This window comes from Penicillium atrosanguineum (genome assembly GCF_028827265.1).
Source record: "Penicillium atrosanguineum strain IBT 20685 chromosome Unknown utg000008l_segment0_segment0, whole genome shotgun sequence".
Lineage (NCBI taxonomy): Eukaryota > Fungi > Ascomycota > Eurotiomycetes > Eurotiales > Aspergillaceae > Penicillium > Penicillium atrosanguineum.
The window spans coordinates 2,840,849-2,865,965 of record NW_026623140.1 but is presented as its reverse complement, the minus strand read 5'-3'; the positions used below and the strand labels follow the sequence as shown (position 1 = coordinate 2,865,965).

Here is a 25,117-nt window from a genome sequence, read left to right as displayed (position 1 = left end):
CGATCGTCAGATATTCTAGAACCCGCTCATTTGTAAACCGCTGCCTCGGGAGGGTCCGGATTATTTCTCCACTTCGTTCAGTCTGTGAATATGTATGGCCTAGCCCTTTCCTTTGGATGAACCCTTGAGGAGGATCATAGAATACGTATAGTAAAGTAGGAAATAGTATTATCCTCGATCCGAGAGGCTAAATCTGGAAACGCATAGAGACATTCACAAAGAAAGCTAAAGTTCAGTTTTCGCGTCCCAAGATGCACTCTCTTTCGACTCACTCTGCTCCCACGACTGAACCATAAGCGCTGCCACATTTCGGCCCATCAAGGCACTGGTCTCCATGGTCGAGATGAAGCTTTCAATCCCGCTGGTGTACCAAATACCCGGTGCCAGGAGTATCTCCTCAAAAGTCACCCGTGGATACAGGAGGGGGTATGGGTGCCAGAGCCTCTCATGGAACCAGCTAATATCGTTCTTGGATAAGTCTCCAATGGTAGTGTTGCCCTCGGCGACTGTCACGGACCCGTCGCCATTGGTATATTCAATATCAAAGATTTGGGCCACGAACTCAGCTGTTGGCCGTTCTGGTGAGAAGATTTTGTACACGTAGTGTTGCTCCATCTTCTCCTTCCCGTCTTTCATGACGAGTCGGTCCACTGTGCGGAGGGTGCTAATACTCCAAAACTCAGCGGGTCCAACGCCCTTTGGATTCGACCCGAGATCAAGACCCTCGGGAAGGGTGGTCAGAATGGTCTCTGGAGCTCGGGCACCCTGGCTGGTGAGGCCGAAATAATGTGGCGAAATGCGGTGGGGAGAAGAGAGAAGGGTGACGTGCAGTTTCACGTATGGAATGTCATCCGGGATGTGCTCTAAGGGCGGAGAGACAGATATTCCAGAGTACTGCAAAGGACCAGCAACGATGACTTCATCAAACTCATCCTCTGATGAAGAATGCTCCGAGTCAACGTCGCCACTCTGGTGTGAATTAATGCGCACTGTGCCATCGCCGTCCCTTGTCACCGCGGTCACGGTGGTATTCAACCTCACATCGGCCCCAGAGGCGTTGAGAACACCAGCAAATATCAACCAGTTCCCACCATCAATCGAAACCGCGCCATCCGTAGCCAAGCAAACCATAGATTCCAAGCCATGAATCAATCCTAAGTTTTGACCATAGTTCACCCGCGTGCTTGCTTGAATAATTTCTCGGGAAAAGAGTTCAGACACCTGATTCGCACCGAGGAATGCACTCCCAGAGGAAGAAGTAGCATTGATCAAACCCAATGCCAATGTAGCCTCGGAAAGTGAGCGAAATGGAAAAATTGGCTCTTCATACAAACGCAGGAACTTGCCAACGATGCTCTTCATCAGATTTTGAGCACGCAGTGGAGCCATTCCATATCTCCAGAAAAGACGACCAATATTCCACCAGCTGGAGCTATTCTTTAGAGTAAAGACAAACTCCTTTCCGTTCCAGATACCAATGGAGTCATCGGTTTCCTGAGGTCGCCCGTGATCTGCACTGCGGACGTGAAGACCGAGATCACGCGACGCATTCACCAGGTTGTGATTGACCTCGACGAAGATTGAAGCTCCCAATTCTATTGGGTATGCTGGGTGATCGAACACGTTGACTGTTGTCGAGCGTCCGCCTACATATGAGGCCCGCTCGAATACAGTGATGTCGACAGGGATGTCTGCCTTGTCTGCTAATTTGCGTAGTTCAAATGCTGCAAACGAGCCTCCTGCTCCGGCTCCTGCAGGCTAGATTAGCTCTGCAATGGCTGTTGTGTACTTAATTCGGCGGGCCATATGGACCCATGGAGAGCGGAACGGCTTACCGATGACGGCCACCCGTTTGGGAGCTGTACTTGTCCGCAAAGGCTGCTGCTGAGCCGCATCGCTGAAAGGCAAGAGGAAGGCAAGAATGTAAAGAAGCCACACATTGATCGGCCTGCCTGCAGACACGGACATAATGGCAACTATACCACAGAATGAAGTTGAGATGTGAGGTTGGGGGAAGGATGACGGGTAATACCAGAATACCAGAACACAAGTGGGGCGCGCGTATCGCTTATCGCAACAATTTTTTGAGAGGGGTCTCTTTTACACTTGAACACACTTGAACACACGATGGACCCCTACGACAGCGACTCCAGTGTCGACGAAGACTTTACCGAAACCGGTGTGCTACTCGGCTACGCTGCCGAGGAAGTCGTCGAGGACACCATCAGCCACCTGGGCGGCTGGCCGGTATGCACGATCCCACATTCAAGGCGAGACCATCGCACTGACAATACCTCTACAGAAATGGCTCGATGACAAGACCCCGCCTCCGGGCGACTATGCAAACTGCAAAGTCTGCAATAGCCCGATGATCCTACTCCTCGAATTGCACGGCGACTTGCCCGACCACTTCCCCACCGACGAGCGCCGTCTTTACATCTTCGGATGCCCTAGAAAGCCCTGCAACCGCAAACCAGGCAGCGTCCGCGCCTACCGCTCAATCCGCAAGGTCACTTGGGAGAGCATCCAGGAACAATGTAAGCCAGTGAAGGAGGAGAAGAAGGTGGAGCCGAAGCCAAGCGCACCCCCCAAGCCCAGGACAGATCTGGGCGCGAGTCTATTCGGCGCTACGTCGTTGACGAGCAGTGTATCTGCAAGCGCGAACCCATTCTCCAATCCCTTCTCGTCGAACCAGGGCTCAGCGGCGTCTGCTGCCAATCCGTTCGCGACGCCCAAGCCCGCAACGACGACCCCCGTCCCCGCCCCCGCCCCGTCCACGCCCTCAATCAATGTCCTGGCCGAATCATTCGCTGACAAAGTCCGGCTTTCGTCTCCAGGCCCTACGAATCCCTCTGCTGCCACCAAACCCAAGCCCGAATCCCAGGCTCAGACTCCCTGGCCCGCACAGTCTGAGTTCCCCGCTCCTTATACCAATTTCTTCCTGGACGCCGAGTACGAGACTATGTCTCGCCCGTCTACACCTAAGATACCCGATAACGTGACTATGGAGCCTATGGACGAGGAAGGCCAGAGCAGCGGCACCGCTGAGCTGAAGGATACCTTTGAGTCGGAGCTCGACAGGGCTTTTATGAAGTTCTCTATGCGCCTTGAGCATAACCCGGAACAAGTGCTGCGCTATGAATACCGCGGTACGCCACTGCTTTACAACTACGCAGACCAGGTTGGTAAGCGCTTGCATACTGAGCACTCTGCTGGCCATGTGACCACCACAGGTGGTGGGAACTTGCCGCCTTGTGATTACTGTGGCAGTCCGCGCGTGTTTGAAATGCAGCTTGCGCCGCATGCTATTAGTGTGTTGGAGGAGGGACGCCCGGGCGTTGGCCTTGGTGAGGGCGACGCCGGTATGGAATGGGGTACTATTATTCTTGGTGTTTGCAGCAAGGATTGTGGACCCGAGACGATTGGTCAGGTTGGCTGGCGCGAGGAGTGGGCTGGAGTGCAGTGGGAAGATTTGAAGTAAAGAGATTCAAGTACTTGATTATACCCAGTTTGAGGGAGGTGTCGGAGCATAAAAAAAAATAGATCTCAATTGACGAATGCACATATGCCACTTCAATCGGTTCGCCTACATCTACAAGTCTCCAGTGTAGGTTTGGAATAGCTATATGTTTTTATTGTGAGCCAATGGGCTCTGCATAGATATGGTGGTATGAACAAGGCGTCTCTCTCCAGATGTCATCATCCGCTCATTTCAGAAGAATCAAAACACAAGATTCCAATACAAAAGGCATAAATCGGAAAAAGAAACGCCGGATGCGCCAGATCCCGACTCATCTCCGAGCCTCTCCATGCGAAATCTATCACCGTCGTCACGGATTGGGGATTCATGAACTCATGTCTTTTTTACCCGCTCTTTCGAGAAAAGGGACGGAGAATAAGAAAAAACAAGAAATAAAGAAGAAGGTTTTTGGCAGTAGTCGAAGTCAAAGTCAAAGCCATTTATAGGGGCAGCTCGAAGCCACGACGGATGACACGACCGAACATGTCGACACCGACGCGCTCGCTCTTGACTTCGCTGCGGGCCTCGTTCTCCTTGTTGGTGGGCACGCAGACGACACCGTTCTCGACCTTCCAGCCGCAGACATCGGCGACGAACTTCTCGAGTGCGTCGCGGCTGCGCACGTCCAACCAGGCTTCGAGAGTCTCGGCGGAGACGGTACGGAAGGCCTTGCCAACCTCGATGGCGATGCGGATACGGATGAGCTCCTCGAAGCCGGCGACGTCGGCGGTCAGGTCGGCGTACAGGTCATCCGAGTTGAGGGTGGACCAGAACTGGGTGTATTGCGCGGACTCGAGGAGGGTGGAGAGTTGGGAGAGCTTCTGCACAGACTCGACGAAGTCGTTGTTCTGGGAGACCGCCTGGGCGTTGGCCTTGGGGAAGGGCTGGCTGTGGGCGGGGAGCAGGGCGAGGCAGAGAGAGAAGGCGGGAGAGGGGAACACGGTCAGGGCCTTGGTCAGGACATTGGTGACGGTGTCGGCCTGGAGGAGGTGGGGGTTGAACTGGTAGCTATTGTAGAGGGGTTGAGGTGTTAGCATGCAGCTTGAAAATGTCTGCTCTGTGAAGAAAGCTGAAAAGCCTCTGAGTAATTGAATGCAATGGCATTGCAATTGTGTTCAGGTATTGAAATTCTCAACAACCCCATTCATGACGGGTTGTCAGGTAATAGGAAACGTGTATGAAAAAGATATTTCATCATAGAAACAGAAATGTGTGTCTGTGTAATAGACAGGAGTGCACTCACAGCTTCAACAAGGCCAGGTTGGCGTAGCAGTCGAATGTCCGGTCCTCGCACTGCTGTGCCACGTAGTCCTGGAAGACGGTGGTAGTCTCGGGGTTGTAGCGGTCGAGGCCATTGAGGATGACATCGATATGAGGCGGCCGGGTTTCACACTTGTCGAAGGCGACCATCTTGGCTGTTGTTTGAGGGGTGATGAGGGCGGGTCTTTGTTGGACGTCTTTTTGGTGGGATTTTTGATTGTGGCCCGGGTGCGGAAGAACCCGACGGGGAGAGTTTTTCCGGAGTAGCACTATCCAGCTATATACTTTCTAGACCCAGTCACTCTCTTTTTACTGCGATTATTGACTCATAGTGGCCTGAAAAGAGACCATATGAGCCTGGTTTGAATAAAGTCAAGTTTAGGGAGGCCCAATAAGAAGCATCATAACAGAGCCACTGTTCGCTGCGCTATACCTCGGCATACTAGGGCCGTATAGAACATGTTGGCCATCTAAACATGAGGTACGAAAGAGATCAACTTCTAGTTAGGAGGTAACAAATTAAAGGAACATCAGTCAAAGTGACTGTCATTAAATCGTGTTGGAATGGTACATAGAATACATGTCTCTGGGATCTCGTCGCCATCATATCCCCGTCATAAGCCAGCAAGCATGTAATAACTGGTATCCTGAGAAAGAACGAAAGCACGATGCCCGAGAGAAACAAAACAAACCAGAAGGAATAACAAGACCCAAAATAAAACTCCGTGTCCGTGTATGTAAGACGCCAGTCTATGCCCAGTAACCCATCTTGCAGAAACGGAAAAGCCAGCTTGATATGCAGAATCCGGAGGCCATGGAGGGCAATATCGCTAGAAAGCAAATAAAGAAACAGCGGCTTGGAATCAGACGTCGAGGTCGAAGCCTCTCGCAGAGCCGCAGAACAAAAGTAGATGGAAGAAAGAAATCGAATCGGAGAAACAAATCGCGCGGGTATCTCAAAAAGGTGGAAATGGGGAGAGCGTAAAAGGAAGTGGTAGATGTCTAGGCCACGACAGACCGACGAGTCTTGATAGGGATGGGTTTCGGGCCGGGGGAGATGTCGAGATTGGCCATGTCGAGCTCGTTACCATCGTGCTTCGAAACAGACTGGCGCTTCTTCGAGACAAACATCGGTTGGGGAGAAGTGCTCTCGTCGTCACCCATTGTGCTGCAAACAAAGCGTTCATCGGAGATAGGTACCCCTCCGAACATGTTACCGAGTTGCTGCAGGAGAGCGACAAAGTGCGCGTGAAGTTCGGCAAAGATGTATTCGTTGCCGACAATCTCAGCCAAGTTGCGGGCCCGGATTTGACCGAGGCGCCGCGGCTGTCCGGTCGGGTCCATGGCACGACCCGTAAGGAAGGAAGAAACCGGCGTGTATTGTCGATGGTGCGCAGTGTTTCCAGGATTGGTCTGTTCTTCGCGGCGCTTCTCTTCCTCTTGGAAGCGCTCGGCCGCGTTCACAATACTGGATGCGATGCGGCCGAATGCGCGCCAGATCACAGGACACGCCCGAAACGCTCTTCCTGCGTCTTTTCCGGCGAGTGCCACTAGGGCGTAACTGCGTCGCTTTCCGCGTGCCATCGGATCGGGAAGACGGAAGATGTATGCAATAGTGTAGCCCGCAACGGAGTCACCGAAGCACAATGGCCCGGAAGATAGTCCGCGGGGTAGCAGCTCGCAGCTCAGAGTGCGAATTGAGGAGCGGCGGAGAAGGGCGTAGTCCGCGGGATTCGGTGGACCACGAAGTGAAAGGTAGGTCAGGATGTGTGTGTGACATGATGCGTCAGATGCGACCGATGATGAGTGTAGTGAATCAGGAGGGGAGGCGTGGGAATGGGGATCTGGGGTGTAATCGTCGTCGGAGTGACTGTTTCCACAGGAATAGACGACCTCGCGTGAGCGTAACACCGGGCTTCCGTTGTTGCCCTTTGCGTCGCGGCTTCCAGGAGCACCGGAGGGGAGCTGCTTGCTCACATCTTCGGGGAGAGACAGGCTACAGCTGGCGCAGGAATCGCCGTCTGTTCCGCCGACGCGGCTGGATCGGTCGGATCGGTCTTCAGGCGAAGACACTTGCGGGCGCAGGAAATACGGGTGATCTTCGATCTTGGGAGACTTCGAGCTGCCGGCCTCGGAGAGAGAAGGTGATTTGGAGGGATCGCGGGGCGAGGAAGCGTCATGTTCGGGGTGACATTGCGTACATGCGAATGGGAGGACCTGCGAGCAGAGGATGGACGTGGGGCCATGCACCTCGCAGAAGTGCGTGAGAGAGAGCTGCGGAAAGAGTTAGTTGAGTTCGAGGCGTGCGCTGTCCCGGTGCCAGTGAGGCCAAACGTACAATGAAATCCATGGGGCAGTCAGTTTAGTCCATGACGAAGTACCATGATTGGCAAGGACTGGTATGCGCCTGGGCTCCACAGACCAGGTTGCCGGAGGAGGAAGGGAAAGAGACTATAAAGTAGAGACAGAAGGGATAAGAAGGGGCTTTTGCCACGGCCCAAAGTTACATCTCTCCCGGCTTCGGTCGACCACCGGAGTGGATCTGGGTCCAACCTCTGAGGCGATGGAAGCCCGATGGAAGAATCGAATAACTCCACTCAGTCCACTGAGGCTGCTCCAATTACTTCGCGGCCATGTATTGTGTCGTTTATATACGTCCGTTGTGTTTTTTTCCTTCTCTTCTCTCTTATCTCTATATCTCACATTCTTTCAATCTCTCCTTACTTTCTTTGTTCTCTTCCCCCTGATCAGCATGTGAGAAGTTATAGTCGGCCCGACAATGAAGTCCCTAGTGGCCCAAGGGCTAGTCCGCATCGGTGGAAGCCGACTGTAAGTGGGGTGGCTGCAAACAGGAGGTGGGAATGCGGGTGTCGGGATTTGTCCCGGTAGTCAGTTTCACTAAGGGTAGAGGGTCGTTTCCTGTACTCCGGACATCCTAGGACTTGCTAGCCTCATCGCCATTATTGATCTATCAGCTGGACATGTCCCCAAGGGGGCTGACCTCTATCGTCTTCCCGTGAAGATAGATTTGCTTCTTTCTACCCTGTCCATCACACCGCCAGACCGTCATCCGCCATCTGTAACCTGTAACTTGTAGCCTGTAGCCTGTAGCCTGTCGCCGGTCGCCTGTAACTTGTAACCCGTAATCCGCAATCCGTAATCCGTAATCCGGCTAGCGTTGCAAGACGGGACGCGTCGGGGGATAATCTGGGGACAACCTCCGGTACCAAAAGGCGTATTCCTGGGCCTCCGATTTGCCGCCGTTGCGCGGATGTTTTTTTAAGAATTACATTGGTCCCGACCTCTATAGGTCCCCAAACACCCTACATGGATCCATATGGAGATGGTACATTTTGGGGAGATCCTTTTTGCTTTTTCTCGCCAATCCCTCGGTTCCAGGGCGATCTGGCCGATCTCCTTCCAGAAGTCCCAGCGGTGCGGAAATCGCGGAAATTTCGAATCGCTCACATCGTTAGGGCGTTTCGAAAGGGTTAACGACAGGGATGTCGACTTGCACTTGGGAATTGTATTGCTTACCCCCCCCTCGTATTCTAACTCCCCGCGCCTCGTCGTCATGACTTTGCTCCTCGATAGTCGCTTCCGTTCCTCCATCGAGCGATTCAACCGGGTCGGAGTTAATCTCCGTTGATTATGATTGTTCGGCAACTTATCCCACGCCTTTTTTTACACGCTTTAGAAAGCCAAAACGAATGAAGCTCCCGACATGATTCATTACCCGAACTAATGCACCAGAGCAAATGTCTAGATTGATTATAATCCCTACCTCCCAACCCTCTTCCCCTCACGGGACTTTTATACGACGTGCATATCCATTTCCAAGGTAGGGGAATATCGCTCTTCCGTCCACTGCCCTCCGGTTTTACTTTCACTGGCCCCTCCATCTACCAGTGAGGCATTTAAAGAGCCATAACAAAAACAAAACAAGGGTTGGGCCAATAGGGCCCATGGAAGAGCAGTATGAAGGCCTCGTCCGGAATCCACTATGATGATTCCCGGCCCAAAATTCTCTAGGGCCCCGCCCGCACTAACTATTCTTATGGAACCCTTGTGGAAATTTTCCCGCCACTAGACAATGGCACACGACAGCTTAACGGCTTGGGAGGTCTCTCTATGGGCCCGGCCATGTCCATATTATTAATAGGCGTTCATGTGCGCATGGGGACACGTTCGAGGCAACTCGCTTGCGACCATGTTAGTGCCTGCCTAAGTAGGTGAAGAGGTGGCTTTTTTAGTCTCGTAGGGCTTGTGCCTCGGTTGCTGCTCTGCAGGTAGATCAGGAAGGCTCTTAGTCTAGATCTTTTCCAGATCATTCTGCCTTAGGCTACATTAGGCTGCCTTAGACTGTACGATCGTCAGGATTAACTCTCACGTGGCGCTTCGCAGAGATCAAGATATAATAAGATTAAGATTAAGATGAATTACTAAGATAATACGCACATGGCGCTATCTACTCAATTGCTAATGATCTCTGAGCTGCACATTCCTCACATCTCTCTAAATTTCCCGATCGGCTCGAAAGCGTGAGTATGGTGCCCCTCGGTGGAGACAGGCAACTCAGTTCTCCGTGACCTGCTGTTGTAGGCACACCGAGTCTCCACTCTCGTGGATTCACTTACTTGCACTGTCACAGTGACACTAAGACATCCAGCCACATCCTCATTTCAGCAATAGTGTCGCTATACAAAAGTCCCATTACAAATCCAACAAGCTCCTCCGGAACTCCGTAAAATCGTCCATATCACTATCCGTCAGCTCCGATTCTCCAATTCTCCATTTTCAGATTCCTGTAAAGAGGGTACAATTAATGCCCATCAGTGGAACCAGCCCCATACCCATTGCCATCGGGAAATCATCTCCCTGACTGATCCACTGCCCCATTTCAGAGATGCGCAAGCTCATCCAGCAACTCGGTGTCGAGAAGCACCCCGAGGCCGGTGGCGTCGAAATGGTGATCGCTAGCTGACTTGGCCCACGAGTGCCATGATTGCCGTGGCGATTTCTGGAGATCGGTCATTTGCCCCCTCGGGTTGTATTGCGTGCTGCAGCTGCCGCAGGAAGATGGATATGTAGGTATGTCCAGGTTTGGGCCACTTCTTCGTAGCCGCTTTTAGCGTAAGTGATTAACTCGACCTGTAAGGCACTGCAGTGTGTTCAGTGCGTCCCGAAGTCCTGGTGGTGGGATGTATTTGCTTTTGTTAGACCGGTTGGATTGGGTAGTAGCGTTGATGATCGCTGAGAGGATGATTTACGGAGTCCGGCACTGTAGACTGTCGAATTTAAAGAGACCGGAGATGACTACTACTACAGTAGCTTGCAAAATCGCCTTGCGCTTTTACACACTCTCCTTCTTTCCCAACCCCACTTGCCAAGACCAACTTCGCCATAATCAGTTAGACTCAGACGGACCCCTGGCTAGAACATTTTGAAATGGTATGGTAAGGAACGAGACGATGAACAACACGTATGCAACCGCGGGTACCCCTCGTTTTCTGTTGCTCCTGCTCTTTCCACTCCTTACTACCCATCGATTATACAAAAATGGCTCCAAACTTATCCCCATTGAAGCGGCAGCTGATTTGTGATATGATCGAGAGCAACCTAAGAACTACTGATATCGCTAATACAGCAGGATGCAGTAAACAATCTGTTCGATATATTCGTTCCAACCTGCGGTTGTTCGGCAGTCCCAAGGCGCCCCCAATTTCCTCCGGCCGACCCAAAAGTATCACTCCACTTATCGTTGAGGCTCTCTGTGGACACCTTTCCGAAAATCCTGGATTATACCTCGACGAGATGGCGATCTTCCTTCGGGAGGAGTTTGATGTTTGCGTCGCCAACTCCACTATCAGTCGGGCTCTGGCCGCGAAAGGCTGATCGAAGAAGACAACCCAGAATCAAGCGAAGGAGCGGAACGCGGATTTACGAGACTATTACCTCCATAATCTATCGGAATTTGAGTCGTATCACCCGGTCTACATAGATGAATCTGGATGTGACAAGCGGATAGGGTATCGGCGAACAGGTTGGGCCCCGCTCGAGGTCACACCGGTTCAAGTGGCCAAGTTCCATCGTGGTCAGCGATACCAGATCTTGCCGGCATATTGCCAAGATGGTGCTCTTCTTTCCCGCGTCTTCTGTGGCTCGACTGATGGTCTGATATTCGAAGACTTTATTGAATAGCTTCTTCATTATTGTGGTAGATGGCCGGAGCCTAAATCGGTATTAGTGATGGATGATGCATCCTTCCACCATTCTGAGCGGATACATCGAATGTGCTCTGAAGCAGGGGTTAAGCTCGTGTATCTTCCACCGTATTCTCCTGATTTGAATCCGATCGAAGAGTTTTTCGCAGAGCTAAAAGCTTTTATCAAACGGAACTGGCAGTCGTTTGGGGATGACCCGGATGGAGATTTCCAGGAATTTCTGGAGTGGTGTGTGGATGTGGTTGGCGTAAGAGAAGGAAGTGCTGAAGGCCATTTTCGCTATGTAGGTCTGACAATTGTAACTGTTGATTAAACTATGTCGTACTGTACACGTTGTACTGTATAGAACTAATATATATATTTCCGTGCATTGTTGCAGCTCATCATTTACTCTGGCAGCACCAATAGATGTTTCTCTGTTTCCCTGTCTTCCTATGTACTTGTTTTAACTCTTCTTTCCCCAAAAGTCTTCAGTCGGGTGGAAGTACATCTGCTATTTAGCATAACAATAGGACTATGCATTTAGATTCACGTAAGATGCCACCTAATATCGTCGTTAGAGATAGGAAGTTTGAGAATTTAGCACCTCGTGTCCTGCATTCAAGGCTACTTGGTTAGTTCTGCTGCTGCGTGATCATAACTCAGTGACCAATGATGCGACACCCTTTATGCAGTCCGCAATCGTTGTGCGTAATGACTGGCTGAAATGCCTTGTTCGCTGATGGGGGCGGGCGCTTAGGGAGTACCCCTCTTCAACTCGGATGCCTTAGGCTAACCAGAGGTGCTTCCGCCGCAATCACTCCTTATCGCCCTCTCCCGATTCTGATGAAAGGCTAACTTCTTGGCCTTCAAATACTTCTATACCAAGTGATTTAGACCTTTCTGTCCTATCACCCTTGCCATCCCGGCCACAGCAGCGGCGCCTGACGCTGGCGAGCTACTTCCCCCCGAAAGAGACCAAGACCCTTCACAAATATGGCGTTCTCAGCATCATTTGGGCATTCAAATTTAGGGGCCCAGATAGGCGTGAGCCATGGCCCGGTTACTTTGAACTTCCACTCACCTGTAGGAGGGATAAATGAGACAAACACCAGGCCCTGTAAGTCAATAGGGAACCCAAAAACAGCGGTCAGGCTCACTGATTATTTACAAGGGAATCGATCTCAACCCCACTATATAATGCCTTTCTTGGAAAATCGGTACTTCACCGGCCGTGAATCCATGTTAGAGGAGCTCAAACAGAAGCTTTTTATCCAAGCCAATACCGAAAAATTAGCCTTGTTCGGACTAGGTGGCATCGGCAAAACCCAAGTTGCGCTTCAGCTTGCCCTGTGGGTGAAGGAGTATATATCAGACTGCTCGATCTTTTGGGCTCCTGCTCTTAGCCTCGAAAGTTTCAAACAAGTTTATTGGCAAATTGCGAACGAGCTCCAGATCCATCAAAACGCAAGCGATGAAAATGTTATGGAATTAGTACAGGGACATCTCAACTCTGATAAAGCCGGAAAGTGGCTTTTGGTTATCGATAACGCCGATGAAATAGGCTTAGTTTGCGATGAGCTTGATCAATATTTCCCTTCGAGCAATAAAGGTGTAACTTTGCTCACTACTCGTTCTCGCGAGGTGGCGGTGTCTTTCGCAAGAAATGATATCATTGAGCTCCAAAAGATGACCACAGAGGAAGGGATTGCTTTTCTCACGAAGATTATCGGAGAAGATTCATTATGTGGCCAAGAATCCGCCATGCGATTACTGGAGGAGCTGAACTTACTACCTCTAGCTATCGCACAGGCCGCTTACTATATTTCCCGGAATGATGGAACAACCACACGTTATCTCGAGCTTATGCATAAAACCGAAGAAGACCGGATGCGTCTAGCGAGTAGGGACTTTCGTGATAAAACTCGCTACCGAAAAATGCCAAACGCGGTGACTGCCACGTGGTTTATCTCTTTTAATCAGGTGAAGAGCTCTGATCCCTCTGCTGCTGAGTTGTTGGAATTTATGTCTTTCCTTGAGCCAAAGGCAATCCCACGGTCTATTCTTCCTACGCTCACTTCAGAAGAGGAGATGGACTTTTCAATTGGCACACTATGTGGCTATGGATTTCTGAGCAGGAGAGACAAAGGGGATATCTTTGATATGCATAGCCTCGTACAGCTATCAACACGAGTGTGGATTGAAGGGGCACAGAAGACACAACAGGTTATCGCGACTGCGACGCAACATATTGAGGAGTGTTTTCCATCAGATGAATACACGAATCGTGGGACATGGAGAGAATACTTACCACATGCCCTTGAAATTCTTAAGAGAGAGGAAAGTAAAGATTTGAGTGAGAGATACAGCCTACTTTCTAAGGTTGGAGATTGTGTTCTAGCTGATGGACGAGCGAAAGAATCCGTCACCTTTTTCCAAGATGTGTGTGTATGGAATGAAAGCAATTGTGATGAAGAGCATCCCTCTCGACTGGCGTCTCAACACGAACTCGCAAGGGCATATCAATTCAACGGGCAAATCAAACAGGCTGTGGAGCTTCTTGAGCATGTCGTCGCGGTAGAAGAGAGAACGCTTGATGAAGAGCATCCCTCTCGACTGGCGTCTCAACACGAACTCGCAGGGGCATATCAATCCAACGGGCAAACCAAACAGGCTGTGGAGCTTCTTGAGCATGTCGTCGCGGTGCGAGAGAGAACGCTTGATGAAGAGCATCCAGATCGACTGGCGTCTCAACACGAACTCGCAAGGGTGTATCAATCCAACAGGCAAATCAAACAGGCTGTGGAGCTTCTTGAGCATATCGTCGCGGTAAAAGAGAGAACGCTTGATGAAGAGCATCCAGATCGACTGGCGTCTCAACACGTACTCGCAAGGGCATATCAATTCAACGGGCAAATCAAACAGGCTGTGGAGCTTCTTGAGCATGTCGTCGCGGTAAAAGAGAGAACGCTTGATGAAGAGCATCCAGATCGACTGGCGTCTCAACACGTACTCGCAAGGGCATATCAATTCAACGGGCAAATCAAACAGGCTGTGGAGCTTCTTGAGCATGTCGTCGCGGTAGAAGAGAAAACGCTTGATGAAGAGCATCCCTCTCGACTGGCGTCTCAACACGAACTCGCAAGGGTGTATCAATCCAACGGGCAAATCAAACAGGCTGTGGAGCTTCTTGAGCATGTCGTCGCGGTAAAAGAGAGAACGCTTGATGAAGAGCATCCCTCTCGACTGGCGTCTCAACACGAACTCGCAAGGGCATATCAATTCAACGGGCAAATCAAACAGGCTGTGGAGCTTCTTGAGCATGTCGTCGCGGTAGAAGAGAGAACGCTTGATGAAGAGCATCCAGATCGACTGGCGTCTCAGCGCACTCTCCAAGACATGAAGCAGTCGATCGAAGGAGGATCACCGTGAAATATCTTCATCATCTTCCACTCATGTTGGACTTAGTCTGACTACTCTTTCTCGAACAATTTTACTTTACGTATGTAGCTTCACCGAATCCTGACTTCTTCCCGATATGTATACTTCACGGTGGCACCTACTGGAAATAAAATCGACTTAGCCGGAAGAGAGCTAAGCTTGTAACTAATTACAATACAGTTTGTGACAATACTATGCAATATACAGAGCTAAGAATAGAACCAAAGCTAACCGTATGCAGTTAGATCTAGCTTGGCATTGGCGGTCGAGAAACAAAAAGCGAACGCAAAAGCGCAGGGCGATTTTGCAAGCTACTGTACATCGGTTAGTTGTCTGGCCTCTAAGGGTTCGACATAGCACTCACTTAGCGTGTACCGCTGCTAATGGATATGTTAAAATGTCCGCTCGGTTTCTGCAAAAGGAGCTTGACTGACAAAAAGTTACCTTTCTTAGTCGCATGTGCGAGAGGTCACTCCGCTTGAGTTAAATGAAATAAACTCACTAGTCCTATATCTTAGAAAATTTTCGCACTAACTCTTCGTCGTTAGCTTTCATAGCGTACTAGAGAGCTATGCGTTTATCGCAATCCTTTCAGTAAATATTAATATTAAGACTAGCGGAGCTTGTCGGTGGCATAAATATTGGTACGAACATTAGAGAGAAGAGGTTGGAAGGTATAGTAGTGACAATGACAGTAACAATGCGACAATAATTAGCGCCGACCTTTGAAGCCTCAACCTTTAACCCATTGGCCATTGATGTCAATCTCTAACATTCCATAAAATCCGTAGGACAGACGGCCCTGGCGCAATATAAGCTTCAGATGAGAGAAGCAAGCAAAGGTCGACCTAAGGATTAGATTCAAGGGGCCGGGTGACCGATGTCCTTGACAAGACCCCAACAATTGTGAATCCTCCAGGTACAGAAGTCAGCGTGCTTTCCTCCATGCTACTCATTGATCTTCAGTCATCTGCTACCCCGAAAGGCCACATCACTGTGGATTCAATCTGCATGTCAGTCTTCGTCAATCGGTCCATGGTATCGCTGAGCAGATGGGGCGAGCGCGGCAAAAAAAAAGGGTCAGCACCAACATCAAAAGTGTCTCAATTTTAGTTGTGCCATAAAGCATGGCCTTTGCAGTAAAACGGCAACTTCCACATTTGGACTTCCCACAAAGAGTTCGGATATTACGAGACCATCACCGGAGGAAGTGCAGCAGGACCCTCATGACAAGGCGTAGATGGTGTGCACTGCCACATGATAAACACACGGACTACCGATACTGAGACCGTGGAGTGACGGTACCCCATAATTCTCTGAGAGTATAGTCTACGCCGCGACAGTGGTGGTAAGCGTATGTACCTTGCAGGCGACGGCGTCGCGCGCGAGCTGGATTTTCAGATCGATATGCATGCAGGTATCGTTTCTGAGCGCGTAGAGTCTTCCGTCTATATGGAATGGCTAGCGTTGTAGATGGAGGTCGTGGTTTGAATGGGTGGATTTGAAAGAGTGGCCTTACGGTTAATATTAGTGGGAAGAATCAATGCGAGGTTAAGGTTGGTGATCGCATTCGTAGCATGGCTCGAGGAGGAGGACATGGTGTCGGGATTACTGGAAGCGTGTCTGCTACAAACTCTGACGGCATATCTCGCTTTGTGCCTCGTGCTAATGGCTCTTATTACAACATGCAAGCGAAACAGACTATCTTTCGATTAAACTCGCAATTAACGATGTTAAAATTGGAAGAAAAAATTGCATTCATAGAGTTCTTCTCGTCGTTAACAAGTAACAAGGCATATGAAGTAGCGGGTGGTTGTGCATTGTCTTCTCCTTGTCTTCTCTTGACTCAGATAGGTCATGCCAACTCCATTCATTCCCTCCTGGAACAAGCCATTCCTTGGTTGCATATCAATTGCTGGCTCGTACTGTCTTATATCCACTCTGCAAACATCAACCCCAAAGCTGCAGAGATGATACCATTGGAGGGGTTTCAAAGACGCAGGAAGCCCCGCAAGGGTCTCCTCATCTGATTAGGCGCTCCCAAACTCGATGGTTCTGGTCAAGATCGATAGGGCGACATCATTCGGAAATGGAAAACATCTGCCGCACTCTGTTTTTTGCAGACTTCGCAGTGGCGGTGCAGATAATGGCTAATTTTAGAAATGCAAAATAGATGAAATGGCAGACTCATGGGCATCATGTCATCAATGGCGGTCATCTTTCGGCAACCGCAGGCCCATCATGGAGAGCATGTTGCCCGCTGGGCCTGCAGTACCTGCCTGGGCATGAAGACTCTCCAGCAGGTTTTTGGCAAGGTTAATGTTGGAGTTTTCATCCTCATCATAATCCTCTTGATCATCTGGGTTGTTAGGTTCGGTAGCCTTCCCTTTAGATGCATTCTCCCCAGAAGCCAGCTTCTGTTGCTTTCTGTTCAGGTCGAGAACTCCGGTTCCTCGTAATTCAGCCTCCATCTGCCGAGACAGTTCCTTGATCTGTTCCGTATCATCTTCTTCATCTGCGTCGAGTTCTTGAACGCGTTTTCCCAGCGCTTTAAAGGAGGGCTTCCCGGGTCCAGAAGGCATCCCCATCATTTCTTTCATCATCCGTGAGAACTCCTCTTCATCAAATGAGGCGTCTTTGTCCTCTCCATCGCTGCTGAGTTCGTCCTCGTCGTCATCATCAACGTCAGAGTCTGATCCAAAGTCATCGATGAAATCTGCGCCGTCGAAGCCCGCAGAATTATCGTTCAAGAATTCCTCGAAACGAGCGACAATCCGTTGCAAATTCTGTTGAGCGCCTACGTCGCCAAAGTCACCACCGGTCTTTTCTTCGCTCTTGCCTCCTTTGAGCTCCCTGTCCAGATCTTCAAAATTGATGTCCAACCATTTTTCGTCATCCTCCCGCTTGTCCCAATCCCTTTCAATCTCTAAGTCCCCGGTCAGATGCTCCTCGCCATCGTCAATATCCTCAAGCCAAATTTTCATTTCTCTGACAGAAGTCTTGTCTTGATGGTGGGGATCGTAGAGTAGCATTTCGAGTCCACAAGACACCTTCATGCCTGTCTCCGCGCGGGCATACGCTTTCAGATCTTCAGGTGGAGGTAATGTTCCCTCCCAGGTGCTTGGTGTAGGAAATTCCTGACTCTTCAATTGGGCGTATCCCACTCGTGTGAACTTCAAGCTCACAGTGACGAAGTCTTCGGGTTTGAAAACGAGATCAGATGCATCCTTCGACTTGAGAGGACGCATGGCTATAGGATCACGAATGTAGAAGGCTTCCACGACAGGCGATATGTATGCAGGCTTTCGGTGTAATAGGTGCGCGACCTTGCGCGGAAGTGTTACGATCGCGTGGTGGAGGTTCTCGGAGATTTGCTTGGGATAGTTGCGCAGTCGATAGAATGCCTCCTCCTGAATTATTCTGGACCGTATGAAGCGGTTCGGTTCTTCTTGGATGATTTTGTGTGCTTCTGGCAGGGTCAATGTTTCTGAGACCTTTTTTCCTGTGTCTTTCTTTGGCTTGATGATTTTGAGGTCTCCTTGGTTAATCCAAACCTGGTTGAATAACAACAGGTTAGTGTAAGTCTCGTCAGTTAAAAAGATAAGCTTATTGATGCTCACCCTGTTATCCGCCACCTCGGGTTCCAGCCATGCAGGGAGCGTGCCCGCCGCCTCGACGAGCAGGAACTCGCCGTCACTGTCTCCGACCTTGACCCAAATATCTTTGTGGCGCTTCGTTAACTCGCGGAGGATGTACACGACCACCCACTCATCTTCGATGGAGTCTCCATAGTTGGTGCGGCCGTGGAGCGAAGTGATCCCTGCATTTCGCGATCAGCGCCTGATATGGAGAACACGGATGAAATCAATCTTGAAAACGGAATTTCTCACCATCATCCTTGGTAATCTCCAATCGGAAGTTTTCGCGCTGCCAGATATAATCTTTCAGCAACTCCTTGGTCAATTCCGCGGCTGTGCGCTGGACCTCAAGCAATCGCGCACGAGTCTCGACGGCCTGATCGATAACGGCGGGGGCGGGGGAGGGCAGGTGGTAAACGTAGTACTCGACGGAGTCGTCGGGGAGCTGTGCTTTTGGGATAGGATGGAAAGTGGACTTGAACCACGCGATATCCTCTTCAGTCGCCATGATTAAAGTCGATTGAGTAGCTAGTTGTAGCTCAACATGACCTCATGGCATTCCGCAAAAAGGAAAAAAAGCGGCGAAGCTCGCGACCCACTCGTGACTCGCGGACTAAGCCTAATCAGGCTAGACATCAACAGTCTCGCCGACGCTTCGCCCGCGCTTCGTCACAACACGCCGTCCAGCTCGTTTCAACCCAGTCCCATCGTTTTGCAGAGTGATGGTCGCGTGTTAACCGGAATTTTCCGCGGCCCCATTACCATGGCGTTCCCCTATATCGACACGCCGCGCACCGAAGTCGACGGGAACGCGACTTACCTGACCAACGGTTTTCGCAGCGTGGGACGAACTCACCTTTCCGCCCTCGACTCCGTGGAAAACTCTTTCCACACGCCCTCGAAAGACAATGATGTGATTAAAGGATTTGGAGATGGAAGAAAACGCGACTCAGCCAGCTACAAGTCCAGCACCCCGCGTGCCGGGACTTCCTCGAGGCCAGCAAGAACCGCATTGAGACACCTGCCCGCAGCAGGTCCGGCCAAAGGCGAATTTACGCCACTCATGAGGAGCGCGACCAAGAACAACTTTCTGAGGAACGGATCTGCGGTTCGAGGGATGGACGACCCGAAGACTCCGGGCTACCTACGAGAGGGCCGGGGCGGGGCCTACACCCCTGGTTTACCTACGATCGACATGTCTGATATGTATGAAGATGATGCGACAGCCGATCAAGCGACGCCAATTCCTCAGGTTGCCAGCAGCAGCGCCCAGAGTACGCCACTGCCCGGCCTATTGGGACGCAATGGTTCCGGAGTTTTGGGTGATGGACAGAACATGACATTGAAGGAGCAAGAACGGGTATGTATCTGTTTCAGAGAACTATGGCTTGAACAAATTCTGACTGTTGCAGATCATCGACCGGCTTGACAAAGACAACTGGAACCTGAAGCTGAAAATTCACTACCTAGAGGAGCAAATCGAGAAGGCTGGTCCCGAATACAATAGCGCGGCTCTTAGGGAGAACACCGAGCTGAAGGTCTTGCGATTGACTATGCAGCGTGACATCTCCCGATACAAAAAGAGTCTCCTGCAGGCCGAACGCGACTTGGAGGATTATCGATTGCAACTCGTGGAAATGAGAGATAAGTCCCGACGACGACAAACCGACGAAGAAACACAACGTGAGATGTATATCATGCGCGAAGAGGTGGAATCCCGGGACAAGGAGCTTAGAGAACTTCGTGAAGAATTAAGATTGCTTAAGGACAGTCAATCCCAAGAAGTCGAGAAACTTCGCGATGATGTTGAAGATCTCGAGGCCACAGTACGTGAAAAGGACCGAGTTCTCGATGAGCGCGACGAGGAATTGGAAGAGCTCCGACAGAACGGCAAGGAAAGCGATGCAGCTGCTGAAATTCAAGCCGAACTCGACCGAGCAAGAGAACAGGTCGAAGAACTGCAGGAGAGTCTCGAACAATCGAAATCAGAAGTCAAGGAAGCGAACGAGTTCGCGCGGCAAGCCACGGATGAGAAAGACCGAGCCGAAGACGACCTTCGTGAATTGCAGGATGAGATGTCAAATAAATCTGTCATGACCAAGGGTCTAAGTCGACAAATGGAGGACCGAGCAGAGAGGCTCGAGGAAGAAGTTCGTGCTTTGCGACAGGAAAACGACGCTCTCAGATCGGAGGCCGAAACCAAGTCGGATTACGTGGCGCGCCTAGAGGAGCGCTATCAAACTATTCAACTGGACCTGAAAAGTGATGCTGGCAAATTAGGTCAGGATCTCGAATCAGCTCGGCACGAACGCGACTTGGCCCAGAGAGAGCAAGAAAGGATATCTGCTCGACTTCAGGAAGCCCTCGACGATATACAGCGCCGAACGGAAGAGAAAGAGCTTCTGCAGACTCGACACCAAGCACTGACTGACGAATCCGGCAGCCTGCAAAGCGAGTTATCTCGATCGCAGTCTCGAATTCGTGAGCTCCAGCAAGCTGTTGAAGAGGCCACCAATCGCGCCCAAGACAATCAAAACCTTCGCTGGCAACACAAGGTGGAGATTGAACGTTTGCAGGACGAAATCGAAGCTCTCCAGCACGAGATTGAGGATAAAGAAGGACATTTTGCTCTTGAGCAGGACAGGTGGGAAAGCACCAAGCGGACCCTCCAGTCTCAAAAGGAGCGCACAGAAGAACAAGCTGCAGGCTTCAAGCGAACGATCGAAATGCTGCAGCAAGCAGAACACACTCTTTCCGGCAAAGAGTACAAGCTTCAAGATGCTATCGATAGCGAGAAGCAGCGCCACGTGCAAGAGGAAGCTGTGCTGAATCGCCAAATCAAAGACCTCGGTGACGAGCTCACCCAGAAGAGACGGACTCTGGATGAGCAGCGCTCTGATCTTCTGACTGTGAGGGAGGAGCTTCGTGTTTCTCGGCGTGAGGAGCAATCCCTGAAGGAGAGGGTACAGGCTCTGGAAGATGAGGTTGTTGTGTTGCAATCAAGCTTGGCAGATGAGCAAGAGTACGCAAAGGGCCGACAGCAGAAGGGCTCTTCTGATGTGGAAAATCAATTGCAGAAGGCGATCGCCGACAGACAAACTCTTCGCGACCAACTTGCCAATGCTCACGTTGAATTGCACGACCTGCGAACTTCAATGGCCGAGATCGAAGCCGAACGAGATGAGCTCCACGCTCAGCTCGACCGAGGCCATTCTGCCGATGACACTACTCGATTTGATCGTGAGAAGGTTGAACTCCGGAGAACTGCGACCCGACTTGAAAGCGAAACGAAGCGATTGCGAGATGACAAGGATGCCCTCATGGAGGCCAAGGAAATTCTAGAAAGGCAGCTCGGTTCCGAGATCGAACGTGCCAGTTCAGAAGAGGGTCGCCTTTCGGCTGAGATTGATCGTCTCCAGGACAAGGTGCTAGTGGGCTCCGGCAATCGGGACCGCGAGTTAAGTACGGCCAGGACGAAGGTTCAACGGCTTGAGCGGCGCGTTCAGGAACTGGAGATGCTTCTTGAGCACCAGGCTCCCTTGGAGAACGACCAGTCAACCGCCCATGGAGACCTGTCAGTTCTTCGCCAGAGCCTGGAAGAGGCTCGTAGGCGCGAAAAGACACTTCTTCAGCGCGAAGCCGAACAAAAAGCTTCCACTCGTACCTTGAAGTCCCGTGTTTCTGATTTGGAGCGAGACCTTCACGACGCTCTCATCAACAAATTTGACTCGCAGTCTCTGCAAAACTCCCCATCTAACAAGCTTCACGAAGAGCTAAAGACTCTACGGAAGCAATTAACGGATGCGCACAAAGCTCTCAAAGAAGTCAAGGTTAAGAACCGTGACCTTGAACGAGCTGCTATGAGAGAAGAGGATCAGAAAGACCTGCATGAGTTACTCAAGTCATCGACCCTTGAGGCTGAGTCTCTGGCGCTCAAGGTCTCTGAGCGAGATTCGCGGTTAAACGAGCTCAAGAACCAACTTCGCCGAATCCGTGAAGAGCGAGCGTTCTGCGTTCGCAAGGCCGAAGCAGCCACCAAGGATTTGGAAGCCCTACAACAACGCTACAATGAAGCCCTAGAGAAGGTCTCGACGGGCAAATCATCCAGCAAGACTCGACACGAAAAAGAAATTCGCGGTCTCGGCAAGGAAATCATCTGGCTTCGTGCCCGCTTGCACCGCGAAGAGAAGTTCCGTCGTGACCTGGCATGGAGCAAGGGCCTAATGGAACTTGGTGAACGCGTTCGTATTGCATGGTTAGTCCACCCTTTCCCCCGTCTTCTATACTCGATAAAATCCAGCTAACATGGCTCCACCACCCACAGTAATGAAGCCGACCTCCGCATGATTTCTGATATGGGCGTTCAATCTCGCGACCGCGACCCAGTCCGCAGTCCACGCCGCAAGCTCCGCTCTGCTATTTCCCTAGTCGTGGCCACTGTCCGCATGAAAAAGATGGGCCAGGAATGGTCCCGGGCCAAGAAGCTGGGTGAAGGCTTAAAACGAGCTAAGAGCGAGATGCTCAAGCGTCGCGAAAGCTCAACCAAAAGCCCCCTTGCCCGGTAAACGACAATAGGTTACATGGCTACTGTTTTTCTGTCTTGTTTTGTGATTCCTTTGCACATCTTCTTTTCCAAGCGTCGCCCCTTCTGCCACGAGAGATTCCCCGTCATGTCTAGTATACAACTTCTGCTTTCTTTCCTTTCCTCCTTTGAGGTTGTGTTTTCTTTCCAGGGCGTTTAACTGGATTGGTTTGTGAAAGGATTTGTCTTTTGCAGAGATGTGGCATTGTTGGAGCATAGTCACCCTGGTATCGGTCTGATCCGATTATGATTCTGAGTAGCGTTTTGTTAGAAATTGACCCTTGTGGATATTGTCTTGTATTTATTCATTGCAGTAAGCCTCGGCTTGTTAATGTACAGCCTGAAAAGCAAGGAGATGCCGCTCTACGTCCAACATTGAAATGGGTACACCAGATTTACTCCCAATATTGGGTCCAAAAATATACAGTATCGAGGTAGTACATATATATGTACGACTTTTCCTCTTGACGAAAGTCCGCCGGGATAAGTAAAAACATGGATATTTGCTCAATCAACGCCTCGCCATTGCCAAAATACTGCAAACATGAAATCATCAACGCTTCTGAACACCAGATTCTTCAGGTAGCCACTCAAGCACGAAGCCGAGCCAAGAACCCAATAACACCTTGGGTGAGACATTGTCTATTTATTGCACGAGTTTGGCCAAGATGAGATTTATGCCGACCGAATACCAGGAATGAAAATCGAAACATGAACCGTTTACGCTCCCTCGCTGCCAAACTCTTTCGTCCATTCCGAGTTCCTTGTAAGATCTTCGTGGCTGACAGTAGGACGGGAATTACGGACGGCTTTGATGAAGTCCTTCAGAACGAGCGGTGGCTCGAGGAGTTGCTCGGCTTCCACGTCGAGCCAGTTCATTTCCGTGGCACCAGCGTCGCCGGGCGAGCACGGAGTGAGCTTCTCAGTTCCTTCATGGGTCACCTGTAGTTGATGTAGTCAGCAATCTATTCCACTTAATAAACGAGCGGTTTTAAGTCGGCTTACCTTCTTATAATGTGTTGCTGTTTGAATCTTGCGGATGGGCTGCATCAGAGCATCCTGCACAGCGATACTGATATCACTACCGGAGTAACCCTCGCTCATCTCGGCCAGGGACCGATAGTCTGTCTGGGTCATCTGGCACGGTGTCGCTCCCACGGCCAGCATGAACATCTTCATTCGTGCATTGAAGTCGGGCAAACTAATGTGAACTCGTCGTTGGAATCGTCGACGAATGGCAGCGTCGAGTTGCCAGGGAATGTTTGTGGCTCCCAGAATCAAGACACCCTTAGAGTCTTTACCGACACCATCCATTTGGACAAGCAATTCGGTCTTGATACGGCGTGACGCCTCGGATTCGCCTTCACCACGCGGTCCACACAGGGCATCGACCTCGTCAATGAAGATAATCGCTGGCTTGTTTTCACGGGCCATATTGAAGAGTTGCTTAACAAGTCTGCGAGGGTCAGCCCAGAGTTCTCAAGGTATGATACATAGTAATTGAGGCCTAAGTTCTTACCTTTCACTCTCACCCATCCACTTGGAAACCAAGTCAGAACTGCTGACACTGAAGAACGTGCTGTTGGCTTCAGTCGCAACGGCCTTGGCGAGATACGACTTTCCGGTACCGGGGGGCCGTAGAGAAGGATACCCTTCCAGGGTTGTCGCTTGCCCGTAAACAGGTGTGGGAACTTGATCGGAAGAATGACTGCCTCCTTCAAGGCTTCCTTGGCGTTCTCCAAACCGGCAACATCTTCCCACTTGACGTTCGGCTTGTCTGACAGAATGGCTCCCTGGAGGGCTGATCGGAGCTTCTTCGCCTCGGCATCCTCGCCGTTGCCGTTGTCGTCATCTTCTTTCCTGTTTGTAAACCTCCGTTAGTACCAGATCATATCATTGAAACTTCTTGCTGGCTCCAACGGACTAACGGCGGACCGTTAGTCCAAAAGAGGAGCAGGATGTTGTAAATAAGTTGTAATAGGCCAAAGTCATACCCTTTCCCACTTCCCTGCGCAATCTTGCCGTTTGCGCCTACAGCGCTAGGTTTCTTTCGATCCCCCGAGGCCAAATGATTCTTGAGCTTCTCTGCGCGGTCCATATACTCGCCAGTTTTAGCGCGAATCATCTCCTTAGACCGAGGATTCTTCTCCCACTTGAGGGCCAGCATGAACAACTCCAATGCGGAGTAGTACAGCTGATAAGCCTTCTCGTACTCGCCCTCATTATCATTCTCGATTGCCTTCTTCACCGTGTCAATCGCTCGCCCCAGGAAATCCGTATTACTCATGCTGGCAAGCGTGGCCCTGCCTGGTCACGTCTCGGAGTGGCGAGTCAAGCGCGGAGTGATAAAGCGGGGAGGGCGTGAGGGGGCCTAAGGGTAGTGTGCTAGGCAACGGCTTAAGCGAGAGCAACTCCGACTCGGATAAGAGGTTCGGAGAGGAGAAAAAAAAAGAAAAAGAGGTCGCGGTATGCA

General features: G+C 50.7%; 9 protein-coding genes across 9 annotated transcripts; 3 read left to right on the top strand and 6 right to left on the bottom strand.

The window, feature by feature from the left end:
- Positions 1 to 225: 225 nt before the first annotated feature.
- Positions 226 to 1,968, bottom strand: N7443_010603 (putative prenylcysteine lyase; the record flags this gene model as incomplete). Its single annotated transcript, XM_056890659.1, has 2 exons — positions 226 to 1,751; positions 1,836 to 1,968. The coding sequence occupies 2 exons, from the start codon at positions 1,966 to 1,968 to the stop codon at positions 226 to 228; spliced, it is 1,659 nt and encodes a 552-aa protein (XP_056737150.1).
- Positions 1,969 to 2,127: 159 nt separating this feature from the next.
- On the top strand, positions 2,128 to 3,481 carry N7443_010602 (small subunit rRNA maturation protein TSR4; the record flags this gene model as incomplete). Its single annotated transcript, XM_056890658.1, has 2 exons — positions 2,128 to 2,247; positions 2,303 to 3,481. 2 exons carry the CDS (start codon positions 2,128 to 2,130, stop codon positions 3,479 to 3,481), a joined length of 1,299 nt encoding a protein of 432 aa, XP_056737149.1.
- Positions 3,482 to 3,960: 479 nt separating this feature from the next.
- Positions 3,961 to 4,930, bottom strand: N7443_010601 (CSN8/PSMD8/EIF3K family protein; the record flags this gene model as incomplete). The annotated part of the gene is made up of 2 exons (XM_056890657.1): positions 3,961 to 4,528; positions 4,764 to 4,930. 2 exons carry the CDS (start codon positions 4,928 to 4,930, stop codon positions 3,961 to 3,963), a joined length of 735 nt encoding a protein of 244 aa, XP_056737148.1.
- An 852-nt stretch (positions 4,931 to 5,782) lies between these two features.
- On the bottom strand, positions 5,783 to 7,130 carry N7443_010600 (folliculin domain-containing protein; the record flags this gene model as incomplete). Its single annotated transcript, XM_056890656.1, has 2 exons — positions 5,783 to 7,054; positions 7,119 to 7,130. The coding sequence occupies 2 exons, from the start codon at positions 7,128 to 7,130 to the stop codon at positions 5,783 to 5,785; spliced, it is 1,284 nt and encodes a 427-aa protein (XP_056737147.1).
- Positions 7,131 to 12,183: 5,053 nt separating this feature from the next.
- N7443_010599 (uncharacterized protein) lies at positions 12,184 to 14,415 on the top strand (the record flags this gene model as incomplete). The annotated part of the gene is made up of 1 exon (XM_056890655.1): positions 12,184 to 14,415. The coding sequence occupies one exon, from the start codon at positions 12,184 to 12,186 to the stop codon at positions 14,413 to 14,415; it is 2,232 nt and encodes a 743-aa protein (XP_056737146.1).
- A 1,338-nt stretch (positions 14,416 to 15,753) lies between these two features.
- Positions 15,754 to 16,022, bottom strand: N7443_010598 (uncharacterized protein; the record flags this gene model as incomplete). The annotated part of the gene is made up of 2 exons (XM_056890654.1): positions 15,754 to 15,872; positions 15,944 to 16,022. 2 exons carry the CDS (start codon positions 16,020 to 16,022, stop codon positions 15,754 to 15,756), a joined length of 198 nt encoding a protein of 65 aa, XP_056737145.1.
- A 606-nt stretch (positions 16,023 to 16,628) lies between these two features.
- Positions 16,629 to 18,570, bottom strand: N7443_010597 (putative regulatory factor Sgt1; the record flags this gene model as incomplete). The annotated part of the gene is made up of 3 exons (XM_056890653.1): positions 16,629 to 17,978; positions 18,045 to 18,244; positions 18,315 to 18,570. 3 exons carry the CDS (start codon positions 18,568 to 18,570, stop codon positions 16,629 to 16,631), a joined length of 1,806 nt encoding a protein of 601 aa, XP_056737144.1.
- Positions 18,571 to 18,825: 255 nt separating this feature from the next.
- Positions 18,826 to 22,627, top strand: N7443_010596 (putative spindle-pole body protein (Pcp1); the record flags this gene model as incomplete). Its single annotated transcript, XM_056890652.1, has 3 exons — positions 18,826 to 19,422; positions 19,475 to 22,317; positions 22,387 to 22,627. 3 exons carry the CDS (start codon positions 18,826 to 18,828, stop codon positions 22,625 to 22,627), a joined length of 3,681 nt encoding a protein of 1,226 aa, XP_056737143.1.
- A 737-nt stretch (positions 22,628 to 23,364) lies between these two features.
- Positions 23,365 to 24,931, bottom strand: N7443_010595 (AAA family ATPase VPS4; the record flags this gene model as incomplete). The annotated part of the gene is made up of 5 exons (XM_056890651.1): positions 23,365 to 23,586; positions 23,650 to 24,100; positions 24,164 to 24,183; positions 24,273 to 24,504; positions 24,573 to 24,931. The coding sequence occupies 5 exons, from the start codon at positions 24,929 to 24,931 to the stop codon at positions 23,365 to 23,367; spliced, it is 1,284 nt and encodes a 427-aa protein (XP_056737142.1).
- Positions 24,932 to 25,117: the final 186 nt, after the last annotated feature.